Below are 12,759 nucleotides of genomic sequence, written 5' to 3' on the forward strand. Positions count from 1 at the left end.
TAAGATCAAATCTGTCTTTTGAATTTCAACCTGACTTTAGTATAGAGACAGGTATAACATAGAAGGCAAGAAGACAAATTAGAAACCTTTTGCAATAACGTGAGGGAAAAACAACAGATCTTGGCTAATCAAAAAAGTCCCAGTCTGAGTTACAGGGCCAGAGTGATGATTTGGATTCAGTGTTCAGTGGCCACTGCTTGGGTCTGCTGAAGAGCTAGCAAAGAAACTAACAAGGAGGCACAGCATAAAAACGATGACGCAGCCGGATCTCCTGTGGATGCACCTGTCATATTCAGGGGGGAGGAGGGTCCCCTCTGCGGAGGTGGAGGGGAGACTTCAGGAGGGGGCTTTGGGAGGGACTTGGAATAATGCCCAGATGCATTATTTGAATCAGCAAAAAGAGCCCACCTCTTCCCTGTGCAGGAATTCTCCCTCTGCTGCCCTGGCTGGACTCTGGACTCCGTTTCTTTCCATCATATTAGGCTTAGGGCAGGCCTGACATGACCAGTCTCAGTGTTGGAACCCTGAACTGATGTCATGGCTAAAGGGTTGGTGAACTGTAGGAAGGTTTCAGATATTGAGGAGAAAAATGTCTAGGCCAGGGTGATGAATTGCACATGAGCAGTGAGCAGAAGGGAGGAGCTCTGCAAGGTGTCTGGATTGGTTGAGTGCTGTCCTCTTACTCTAATTCAGGAGAGGGGAAGAAAAGAGTTCATAGCAATTAACACTGACTAGATGCCAGCCAGCTGACATACTTTGACTTACTGAAATCTCACAACATTTCTGAAGGGGATCGTAGTGTCCTCATCCTAGAGTTGAGCAGCAAGGCTCAGAGGGGCTAAGGGAAATGTCTGATCCTAGGGAGCTGCAGAGTCAGCTTCAGGAATCCACAATCTCTCTGGAAAGCTACATCAACACTTCTCTTGTCTCTCAAAGTTGGACCTTCTGGTATTTTTATGCTCAACGTCTTCTCTCAAAAACGCACAGTCTCCTGTAGTAAGCAGAAAATAACCTACTCATTGAACTAAGCTGCTGACTTTTTACCTCATCACTGTTTTTAGAAGTTCAAGGGATATTTCTTGTTTATTAACTGCTCCAGTCAAGTTCATCTAACAGAACATGTCAGCTCTGGGTGCAATCTGAGCTTCACATGCAGCTTCCTGCCAATGAGCTAATTTTCTGCCATGGTTAAGAGAGTTACTTTGATGTTTTGGAATAGTTAAGCCTCTTGGAGATACAAGCATGACTTTTCCTTTATCCACAAACTGTTATTTGCAAGACAGTGGAACCTCTTGGAAACCAATGAGTATCTTCATAGATTCATATATAAGTACTTTTCTGAGATTATGAGAAAAATACATATTCCATGTGATTTAGGTCATTATTTCTAACAAGTGGAGAGTTAAAATAGAGCACTGCTTCTCTTCTTTGGTTTCTTCAGCCATGACACCTGAGAAAATTAATGGAAGTGATAAATAAATCCAAGAGTGTGTGGCCTCCAGGGAACAGAAACAAATCAAGAAATGGCTATTTGACAGGTTGTATTATTATTCATCTGATGACTCTTATTTCTAGAAATACAATGAAGAATGTCAAAGAAAAGGTAGCAAGCTACCCAATTCATGCAATAAAAGCAAATGTAAAGCTTATAACTAAATGATAAATACAGCAGTCTTGTTTCAACATTATCGTTATAGTGGACAATATAAATGTTATGTACCAGGCACAGTTCTAAACCTCTTCAATAAATTGTCTTATTTAAACCTTATACTGATCAGTAAGAAAACTATATTCCCATTTTACAGATATGGATACTGAGGCAAAGAAAAGTTCACTTGCAAATGACAAGAAGATGATTAGAATTTGGGCAGTCTGGCTTCAGAGCCCGTGGCTGCCATCTTAAATACACTAGGAATGAACTCATGTATTTTAAGGGTAGCTTGGTTGACCCCAAGGGTAGCCTAGTTTATCTTGGTCTTGATAAAGCAGCTTTTGCCTTTCCTACCAACAAAGTGTTGATAAAAGATTCTTAGTCATTTTTGTGACATGGCAAGGGAAAGAAAGTACCTTCACCACTGTTCTCCCTCAATCCCTCCACACCCCAACTCAGCAACTTAATAAACTTATTGTTAACCCCTATAATCTTCATCAGTCCTTAAGGTGGTTTTATGGCCTGGCTCTTAAAACCAAAGATGAAACCAGAAGAGCACCTTTTACTCTTTGGGGAGCTGTCCTTTCCCTACTTGGTGTGTTCAGGTGGACACAGTACCCTATCCCCCGACCTAGGTGATTGGTCCAGGGGTAGACTGATATACCACTTTAGATACAAAAATAGAAATTTAAAAAAAGTTTAGTCATCACAAATAGTAATAAATCCATTACATGTAAATACAAATAACTTTTTTGAAAGAAAATAACTATTTTCCAAAAATGATTAGTAAGAAGATAGGCATTGCTCTGCATGTTTTCAAATCTCTTCAACATTTGGCTTAGTAGAAGACAGCCAGATTCTCATAGCTTCATAGATTCCGTTAACCATTGGAGCAATGAGGTTTCCACCTGTCAACTAACTTCTGGAAGAACCACTGTACACTTGGCAGAGAATGAGTGAAAAAGGCAACTAACATCTTAACATTGTAATGAAAGTAGTTTTGACTTTGCAGAATCCCCTGAAGTTCCCATGTCACACTTTAGGAACCACTGCTCTAGGAAAATGTATCCATTTTTGACTTCACTACTTACTATTAAGGGCTTAGACTCTTAAGAAGTTACATGTTTTACTGTAGACTTCATCTGCTAGAGATGTAAATATTGTCTGAATAGTATAAAAACCCCACAGGTTAGGATCTAACTCGGCAAACATTTAAAAATGCCATACGTCCTATTCCTTTAATTCTCCTTTGAACCAGTTTTGCCTATTGGTTCTCTAATGAGTTGAACATAATCTTTGACTTATTTACTCCTTTTGTATACTCATGTTTTAAACTTTTGTAACATGGTAGTTTGACATGCAGTTGGCTATTTCTGGAGGTTTCACCAAGTTTTCTGTAAGAAAAGGTTAAACTTCTAGCTAGGCTGGCCCTTGTGAAAGTAGAAAGGAGACAAGTGATTTTGCTAAAAGAAACTCGCTCTTCTGCAGCTAGCAAACATGACTGGATGAGATTAAACAATCAAAGGCCTCTCAGCATTCAAAAATCCCAACACTCAGTCTGATCCACAGGAGTAAAGGGTAGACTCAAAAATCATGCACAGGATGGGCATCAGGAGAAGCCTGAGAACCAGGAGACCCCGATCATCCCCTTCTAAGCCCCTCCTCTTACGCATACCCTTCTGGGCAAAAACAATCCAGTGGAGTTGCAACTTACATGTATTGGACTGAATTATACACGTTCTGTTGGAGAGTAGTGGTGGTGGTGGTAACAAGAAGGCAATCACAATTAAAATACTCCAGTTATTACAAAAAAAAAAAAAAATTTAGCTGGGCGTGGTGGTGGGCACCTGTAGTCCCAGCTACTTGGGAGGCTGGGCTGGGGCAGGAGAATGGTGTGAACCCAGGAGGCGGAGCTTGCAGAGAGCCGAGATCGCACCACTGCACTCCAGCCTGGGCAACAGAGCGAGACTCTCAAAAAAAAAAAAAAAAAAAAAAAAAAAAAAAAAAAACTCGTCATTCCGTTTGCCCTGAAGAAAAAAGCGGTATGAGATGAACCTGTCATTCCTGCCAGTGGTGTTGGCTCCCTCATTGTGGGATCCTAGAATTTACTATCTGTAATATTTGAACAACATTGTCCTAACTGCAAGCCAGCTGTTTCAGCTGGTACACAACTTAAGAAATGATGGAAGGAAAAACTAACTGTGCTAGACTCATTGAGAAACAGAACTGTGCGGTTTGGAAGTGATAAGTGATTTTCAAGTGCAATGCTGACTTCCTATGATGACTTTAGAATGTGACTTTGCCTAAATTGCAATTCCACAGGAGGTATTATGACCGTCATAAAGTACTGGAGCAGGAAAGAGAATCTCTGCCAGATCACTGCAGTCAGTAAACTGAGAATTAGAAAATAGGCTGTGTTGGTGCTAAAAGAAAAAAAAAAAAAAAGAGTTCAGATTAGGGATCAGAGTTCCAAGGTTGCTGGAGTTGCTTACCCATCCTATAGTACCCAAAGTCAGTTCAACAAGTAGCTGGCTAGTCAAGGGTGTTGCCACAGAAACCTCTAGCCTGGCAACAAGCTTCTGAGACTTCCCTAGAGTAGTCCTCAGACCCCTCGGAATACAGCAAGTGTGCGCCCCCAGAATGGGAATCCTTACATGCGGCCATGGAAGACAATCAGTAAGCTGATGATCATAGAGCAGAAGCCAGGGAAGTGGTGACTCACCATGGAACCCACTTTAAGGCCAGGGTTTCCTCTTCTCCCCCTTTCCAAATGAGTGTTCTTTCAGTGACTCTCCTATTTTCTCTCCATAACTATATGTAAGCAGGGAGCAGTCCAGCTGAGTGGTTAAGAGCACAGGGATCAGTGATATTCCCTGAATCTGGACCCTGGCTTTGCATTATATGAACCTGGATTCACTCCTGTTATCTCATCTGAGAAATGGGGATTACAGAATCTACCTCCCACTTGTGAGGATTACATGAGGCAGAACATGCCATGTGTCTGGTACACAGAGGCCTTCAATAACCATCAGTCATTGTAAGGTGTATTGGGGTAAAAATATCATTTGGTCAATCATAGGTTGCTGGATCATGAGGAGCCACATCTGGATTTGATCATCATAAATATTCCGGACTAAGACAAGTCACTGTAACTAGAGACTCCAAAAGAGGCAGACGACTAGATTGTCTCTGATTTTTAGTTAAATGTGGGTCAGCACTATTCTTTAGGGCACTCCCGGGGGTATCTACTGGTTTGGTTTTCCCAACCTCCCTTTAATTTTTTCAGAGACGGGTTCTCACTGTTGCCTAGGCTTGAGTGCAGTGGCAGAATCATAGCTCATTGCAGCCTTGAATTCCTGGGCTCAAGTGATCCTCCCATCTCCTGAGCGGCTGGGTCTACAGGAGTGTGCCACCATGCCCGGGTTATTTTTTTGTAGACACAGGGTCTCACTATGTTGCCAAGGCCAGTATTGAAATCCTGGTCCCAGCGATACTCCCGCCTCAGCCTCACAAAGTAGTAAGATTACAGGCGTGAGCCACTACACCTGGCCTCCTTTCTTTTCAATAATACAATCTTTTTAAAATGGAGAACCTACTTCACATCAAGTGGGCACAAGATTCATGCCTAATCAATGGCATGGCTGAATTGGGGGGATCCCAAACTGAGCCCATTGGGACCCTTCCCTAGTCTTTTCTGCCAAAGCTTATGAGGAGACACCACCTTTTTACTGCAGTTGTTGTTAAGCCATCAGGACTGAGTATGGTTTTCTCAGAAGCCACAGGGCCCACTACACGATGACAGTCTATGGGAAGAATTGTCACTCTTTGAAAGACAAAGCAGACAGAAGGAAAGATGAGCCCTAAGGACCCTGTTCAGAGTCCCTGCTTACACTCACTGAAGTCCCTGAGCTTAGCTGCCTTCTAGGGCTTCCTTTTTTTGTTAGCCTGCTTTGGGTTCTATTCTTGCCACTGACAAAGACCTAATATAAAAGGGAAACACTAAGGGATTTGGAAAGGAGATAATCATTTGAATTCACAGCTGGTGTTAAGGGGAGATGGAAATACATGTATACCATGAAAGAGAGGACAAAAAGAAGTGTCGAGAAGGCAGGTTATATTGAGAAGTAGCCTGCGCGCGAGATTTCACTTAGAGATGATGCGGTAGCAGTGAAGTATGTGTTAACAAGCCCTGCCACTGACTGAGGCACACTAAAGTTTGGGAACCACTCTTCTAATCAGTGTTTCAATACATAATACACCTGTGCTTCCTTACCAATTTTCTGAAAAAACCGAAGTGCAAAATTTATGTTAATAATACTAAACTCACAGGGGCATGGACAGTAAGCAAAGGATAATCTTTACTGATGGAAAGACCACAGAGAAAACAGACTACCTGAAAGAGGTAGATTTTTAGAGCTCTGAGACCAGCACCGCGTAGCTAATAGAAGGTGCTGGTTATGTCAACAGATATAAAAATTCAGAAAAAAACTACTTCCATTCTTCACAGTTCACTATTTCCCAAAAGGAAATATGACACTAAGACTTAAAGGCACATATTTTGCAATTCATAAACCTTTTCTTGGAGCATCATTTTTCATCTCACTGTCACCAGCCACCTCCTTCCCAAACTGTCCTTGTCATCTTCTAAAGTTCTTAAATAGTAACATTTCTTAGGAACTCAGAGGGGAGTTTTCATGGCTTAAGCAAAATGTTATAAACTTAAAATAACCTGTGACTTTCTGGTTATTCAAATAAATGCCTATAGATTGCTCCTTTTCAAATTGTGACTTCCTTGAAAAATGGCTCAACTGAAGCTTAATTTAGAATGTAAAAGAGTAAATGTAGTTATCTTCTAGTAGTTATACACCTTTATATGTACCTTATATAAATAAATATGAACAGTGCCTACTTAATTTTAAAACTGTCTTTTTTGGTATATCTTAGAGAGATAATAGCTGGATATAAAGTCACCCTATAAATTGCTTCCTTTCTTATGATGAAGTTAACTCTTCCGGGATAAAACTTCCACAATTCTCTACCTCAAAAGCTTCAGCAGTATTCTAACAAAATTCTGACAAGTATTGAGTCGGGTTTTGGCATTCCATACCCATGGATCCCAACCCTGTTTTGTGGATCAAAAAAGTAAGCTTATTTTCATTTGTAGCTTTGCGTAGAACACACTGGTAATTTGTATTCATATCCTGGAATAGTGGAACAAATGATGTGTGTTACTAATACACTATCATTTTGGGGAATGAGTTCCTGATCTGTGAGGACAGCAGCCACAAGGCAGGCTGCAGAGCAGGAGGGGACAAATGCAGAGGCATTCACATTTTCCCTAATAGTTTCAAACTTTTACCGTGTCTGAAACAAAAGGGTAAGGAGAAAAAATGGGCTGAGGTTCTTAACGCTATCATTTAACAGACTCTGTTAAATGCCCATCACGTAAGTAAAACAGGTCCATCACCATTGCCACCAGATTCCATACAAGACAATGAGACTTAGATTCTTAGGTATTCGAGTACTACCAAAAAAAGTATGTCAAGCTGGTAAACCCACCAACACACTATTTATTATCTGAACTAAACTAAATAGTACTTTCTATTGAGCATATACTAGAACTTGTACCATCTTTCCCCAAAAGATAAACATTAAACTACCATCTATTTCCTCTGGCCCTACAAACTTCCTATAGGGATATAAACATAAAGAGGGAAGCATATCAAATGGATTTATCTTTTCTTCCTGGTGAATGAACAGCAGAAACCTGGTGGCTCAAAGATGAATGATGTTCTTGTTTTAAAAACTGTTGGACGGTCTGATATTAGAAAATGTCACATACCTAGTTGCCTTTAAATTATCTTTTAGCTTTCCAAATAAGTGAATAGTGGCCTGAATAGTGGCTTGAGAATAAGGAAGACGACAAACAAAAAAATGGATATTTACATTTTGTTTTGAACATATTAAGGCAGCCTTTAGCCAACCTATATTTCTAACTATAATTTGCCTTACCTGAAAACACATTTACTCAGCGGACAGGGGTGAGTAATTTGGAAACGACCAATCTATCCCAGCCATCTGTCTTATGGATCAGCCAGCAGTGAATGCATAATGAAGAAATTCCTGGGGATGAAAGACCTGGGCTCTAGACCAACAACCTTCCTTGATTTACCACATGACCTTGGAAAACTCCCTAAACTGCTCCAAGCTGCTTTCTCAAGGGTAGAAGAAAGAAACAGCTGTCCTGCATATATACCACACCTACAGTCACGTTCAAATGAGAAAATGAAAATGCTTTCTAAAACTCTAAATGAGCTTCGATAAAAATCTTTGGAAGGAAAGAATCAGATGATATTCACGGACTATGAATCGCTTTTAATCTTCTAGTTTCCTCATTGACAAATGAGAGATTTGGCCCAAAGATAAAGCAGAATTAGAAAAGCCAGGTCACTTAAAAAAAAATCCATAATGAGCTGCAGCTCAGATGGTTCAGTCATACTGTAAGTATCAATAGTGATTACTGCAAAGGTTTAGGAATAGTGAACGACTTTTCCGGGGCATGAATATTAAGGTAAAAGCTATTTAAAAAATTCAGAAATGAATGAAGCAATAGTTATCTAAATGAGACAAAACCACAAAGCTGGCAGAAACTTATAAAATAGATAAAATATAAGAATGGACATTAAATAGGTTGAATGAATCCACTTCCTTTATTGCAGTAACCTCTGTACAAAGCAGCAACTGCAATACTCAAGGTTAAAACATTAGAAAAGCATTTGTGTGACAGTTATAGTACAGTATTATCAAAATATTACATTTTCAAACTTAGCAGATAATCATCCACCAGAGCTCAAATCTTTAAATTATTTCCATAGTCTTAAAAAATATGTAATGTCAGAATGCATATAAAAAGAATGTAAAAGGAAACCTAAAATACAAATGGAATAATGTAACAAATAAATAGTTGATTTCAGTAACTGTTAATAATCAGCTTAACACCACCATTCTCTTTAAACTCAATTCTTACTTAGAGGAATAATGAACTGTCAAATGCCATGGCATAATTATTTATTTCCAAGCTATCACCAATGATTAGAACTTAAAAAAAAATTCGTACAAAAATCAAAATTTAGCATAAATAAAGCTATTTTTAGCTTCAACACTAGCTAGCATCTCTAAGAATTGCTGAAATAAGTACTATAACAACCTTGCAAATTTTCGACCTGATGTCTAGTGTTAAGCGAAAGTAATGCATTTTTTTAAGTGAAAAGCTTCTTACATTATTTCACAGACAGTATTACCCACCCCACATTATGAATATTTAGATACATTTTATGTACTTTATACACACATGTATGACGCATGACATTTGGTTCCTGTAGTACAGATCACAATGTTGTTTTCCTGAATGGGAAAAACTTAAAAAAAAGTAAGTGTACCTGTGCACATTTCAAGATAGCAGCACTCAGTCCATGCTCTATTATCCATTTTTAAAGTTCACACGTTATTGTTTACTGAATAATATAATATTTCTACTGTCTTTACCCCCAAACATTGCAAAACCTGCAATGGAACAATGCTGTGAGTTAAAATGTAGAAATTTTTTTTAAGAAAATCAGTTACTTCATTTTCTTAATATTCTGAATTCAAGTTATCAGATCTCTATACCTAGCTCATACTCATGCAGCAAAAATGCTGCACACCACTGAAAATAACGTTATAGATGTCTATCAAGATTCATGAAAACCAGCTGGGCGCAGTGGCTCACGCCTGTAATCCCAGCACTCTGGGAGGTCGAGGCAGGCAGATCACAAGGTCAAGAGAGACCATCCTAGTCAGTATGGTGAAACCCTGTCTCTACTCAAAATACAAAAATTAGCTGGGCATGGTGGCGTGCACCTGTAGTCCCAGCTACTAGGGAGGCTAAGGCAGGAGAATTGCTTGAACTGGGGAGGCGGAGGCTGCAGTGAGCTGAGATCACGTTACTGCATTCCAGCATGGCAACAGAGCCAGACTCCGTCTCAAAAAAAAAAAAAAAAAATTCATGAAAACCTGCATAAATTTTCCACCACAGAAACTTGTATCAATTGACCCACTTAACTGTACTTTAGGCGAAGTATTCTCCATTTTTGAACTGGAAAATTGTGTGAAATTACAGCATGCCCTTCAAATGATCACCTTTGTTCTCTATGAAACCTGTATCTGTTAATCTGATTTTGAACTTGTTTACTTAAACAAAAGTTTGCCTAATGAATCTTGATCACTTTAAAATGCAAAATACCAGCAACATAAATTTCATTATATATACACATATGCATCTGTGTATGCATATACATATATATACACACACACATACAAATATGTAGACATCCCTTGAAATGTTTTCAGGAAATCCTTCCTTGAATTATAAATGAAAAACTTCACATTAATAATTTTATATAAAGCTTTTAGTAACAGTACATATGCACTGTCAAAATTGTACTAGTAGACGATGATGTCAAAACAGACATTTCAAAAGCACAAACTGGCAGTTTTTCTTAACACAAAAGTTTTAAAGTATTAAGAATGGATTAAATTTTAATGTTCAGAATAATCTGTTCAAACCTGAGTGTATTAAGACTAAGTGTACTTGACAATTGAATGAATTAAGCCTAAAAACATTTCTCTAAGAAACCAGTGGTCCATTTAACCATTTGATGAAACATTATTTTAATGACTTATAAAGGATAGTACAGTATACTGAAATTCCACTTAAATATTGAAATATTCTATTAAATGACATTGCTTTGTCTAAATTTCCTCCATAAAATCTGTTAGCATTTCTTAAAAGTCCCTCAGATTTGAGGGAAATTCTAAATTAGGACAGTTTTCTCTCCAAATAAATATAAATGATCTTGAGTATTTTTGTTTAAAGAATGACGTTTTAAGCATGGTATACAGAAGTATGGGATGAATCTTTAATCTTCCCTAAGGTTTCAAGAGAATAATATAGTGATAATAGCCAATCAGAGGGGTGAAAAAGGCATTTGGGGGGCTTTTTTTCCTAGCTCTATATTAACATATACTCATATAAACCTTACCATGGGGTCACTTTTGGTTACCATTTCCCCTTCCCCATTTTCATTAACCTGCCCTAATTCTCACCTTTAATATCTAACAGATACCTTTATAAAATTAACAAAACACATACAGTACTCAACACTAAATGGTCAATGGAAGAAGACAAGCAGTGTTCATTTTGTTTTAAAGTGGAAGAGACTAGAAATAAAAACAACAGTTGAAGGCAAAGTTTGACATTCTATAAATTTATAAAAGAGGATATATGGATGAAATTTGGTTAATTTCAGAAGGCACCTCAAGGCTAAAGGCTTTTTGTACTTCTTTCATCAATCAAAAAGTTAACACGCTTTTATTGCTATTCAAGTAGCAAAGGAAAACTACTCTCACAAACTTCAGTTCAACAGAGAAGAATCACCATTAAGATTGAGATACGGAATTGACTAAAACCGAAGTCTCCATACACATATCAATGGAGCAACTTTCCTGTGTGCTTTCAAATTAATGAAATCGTGAAAGAAAAGTCACTGTTCGCCATTGTGATGTTAATGTGTCATTGAAGATTTCAGTTACTACACTAGGCACTGAAGTACCATTCTGGAGGGCTGTCCACTGTATAGAACATTTATGAGTAGAAGGTAAGGACACTCTGATGATTCCCACGAACTAGGAGGATTGGTGGTAGGTCCTTAGATAGAGCTTCTAACCATGCCATGTAGAGAGCACTAGACACAGCACCTTTTCGTGCAACTGGGAGACTCCTGGTATCAAAAAGAGAAAAAAAACCTGAGCAATGCATTTACAGAATAAAATGTAGCAAAAATTATAAAGTAGATTACAATAAGTTACTATAAATTACTATAATTACAGAATATTTCTCAGTGCAGGAGAACTCTGCATATAGAATAACAACCATAGTTGTGTTGTTTAGCGATGGAGACTCATTTGTTAGAACTTATTGTCAGGCAATTTTGCCCTCATGAAAACATCATAGGAGTACTTACATAAACCAAGACGGTATAGCCTACTACACATCTGGGCTATACGATACAGCCTGTTGCTCCTAGGCTACAAACCTGTACAGTATGTTACTGTAGTGAATATCATAGGCAACTGTAACATGATGGTAAGCATTTGCATAGCTAAATATAGAAAAGATACAGTAAAAATATGTTTTTTTTTGTTTTTAAGAGAGATGGGTCTTAATACATTGTCCAGGCTGGACTCAAAACTTCAGGTCTCAAGCAATCCTCCCACCTCAGTCTCCCAAGTAGCTGAGACTACAGGTGCATACCATCGTGCCCCCAGCTTAACATACGGTATTATAATCTTACGGTACCACCATCATACATGTGTATATAAAAGACTATAATCTTTCAAGAAAGATTTTTAAGAATTTGTTCATAAGAACAGTAAATACTTCTATAAACCACAGTTTCTCTGATATATAACACTAAATCCTAGATTTCCCCTTCTTTAATAAGAATAGAATTCTTTTAGGTGAAAGGTATGTTTACTATCAAAATTTAGAAAACGGAAGCTATATATGGATAAATGCAATTTTCATCTTCTTATCTCAGTTTTAATTTCTATTTATGGATGGTGGTAGCAGTGACCAGTTGCTCTGTCAGTTTTTCTCTAAATTTCTGTTCTAGTATCTTTTCCATTACAGGTATTTATCACCAGCAAAACTTGAAACTTTCTGATTTATTAAATGCTTGTTGTTAAACTAACAATCTTTTGATAGTTTTTTTCATTATTTGGCTTTTTTTGTGGGGGAGAGGCCTGAGCTTTCCTATCTAAGGACACATGTTCCAGAAGTGAGAAAACGTGGGTTCAAAGAATATCTAGCTAACCTAGTTCAGTAGAGGAAGAGCCAAAGTAGGCATTTAGCATCTGTATTTAACTCAAGGACAATGTGTTGGTATGTAAAATTTGTGTGTGGAAAACGTAAGAATGGGAATCCAGACAGGAATCACTATTCAAGTTTAATCTGCCAAATAACATTTTTTGGGTTATTTTCAAGAGGAAGCTGTCTGGGGTCCAAACTT

At 38.1% G+C, this 12,759-nt stretch overlaps 1 protein-coding gene across 4 annotated transcripts in view; it reads right to left on the reverse strand.

Annotated features, from left to right (window-relative positions):
* Nucleotides 1-8,338: 8,338 nt before the first annotated feature.
* SLC12A2 (solute carrier family 12 member 2) overlaps nucleotides 8,339-12,759 on the reverse strand; it is a 106,458-nt gene continuing 102,037 nt past the window's right edge. For all 4 annotated transcript variants that reach the window (XM_017877582.1, XM_017877581.1, XM_017877584.1 and 1 more), the window contains one exon: nucleotides 8,339-11,469. In XM_017877582.1, the coding sequence (XP_017733071.1) occupies nucleotides 11,334-11,469 (136 nt within the window). In that variant the 3' untranslated portion in view covers nucleotides 8,339-11,333. The remainder of the gene's footprint in view (nucleotides 11,470-12,759) is intronic.

This window comes from Rhinopithecus bieti, unplaced genomic scaffold (genome assembly GCF_001698545.2).
Source record: "Rhinopithecus bieti isolate Rb0 unplaced genomic scaffold, ASM169854v2 scaffold_10351, whole genome shotgun sequence".
NCBI classification, from domain to species: domain Eukaryota; kingdom Metazoa; phylum Chordata; class Mammalia; order Primates; family Cercopithecidae; genus Rhinopithecus; species Rhinopithecus bieti.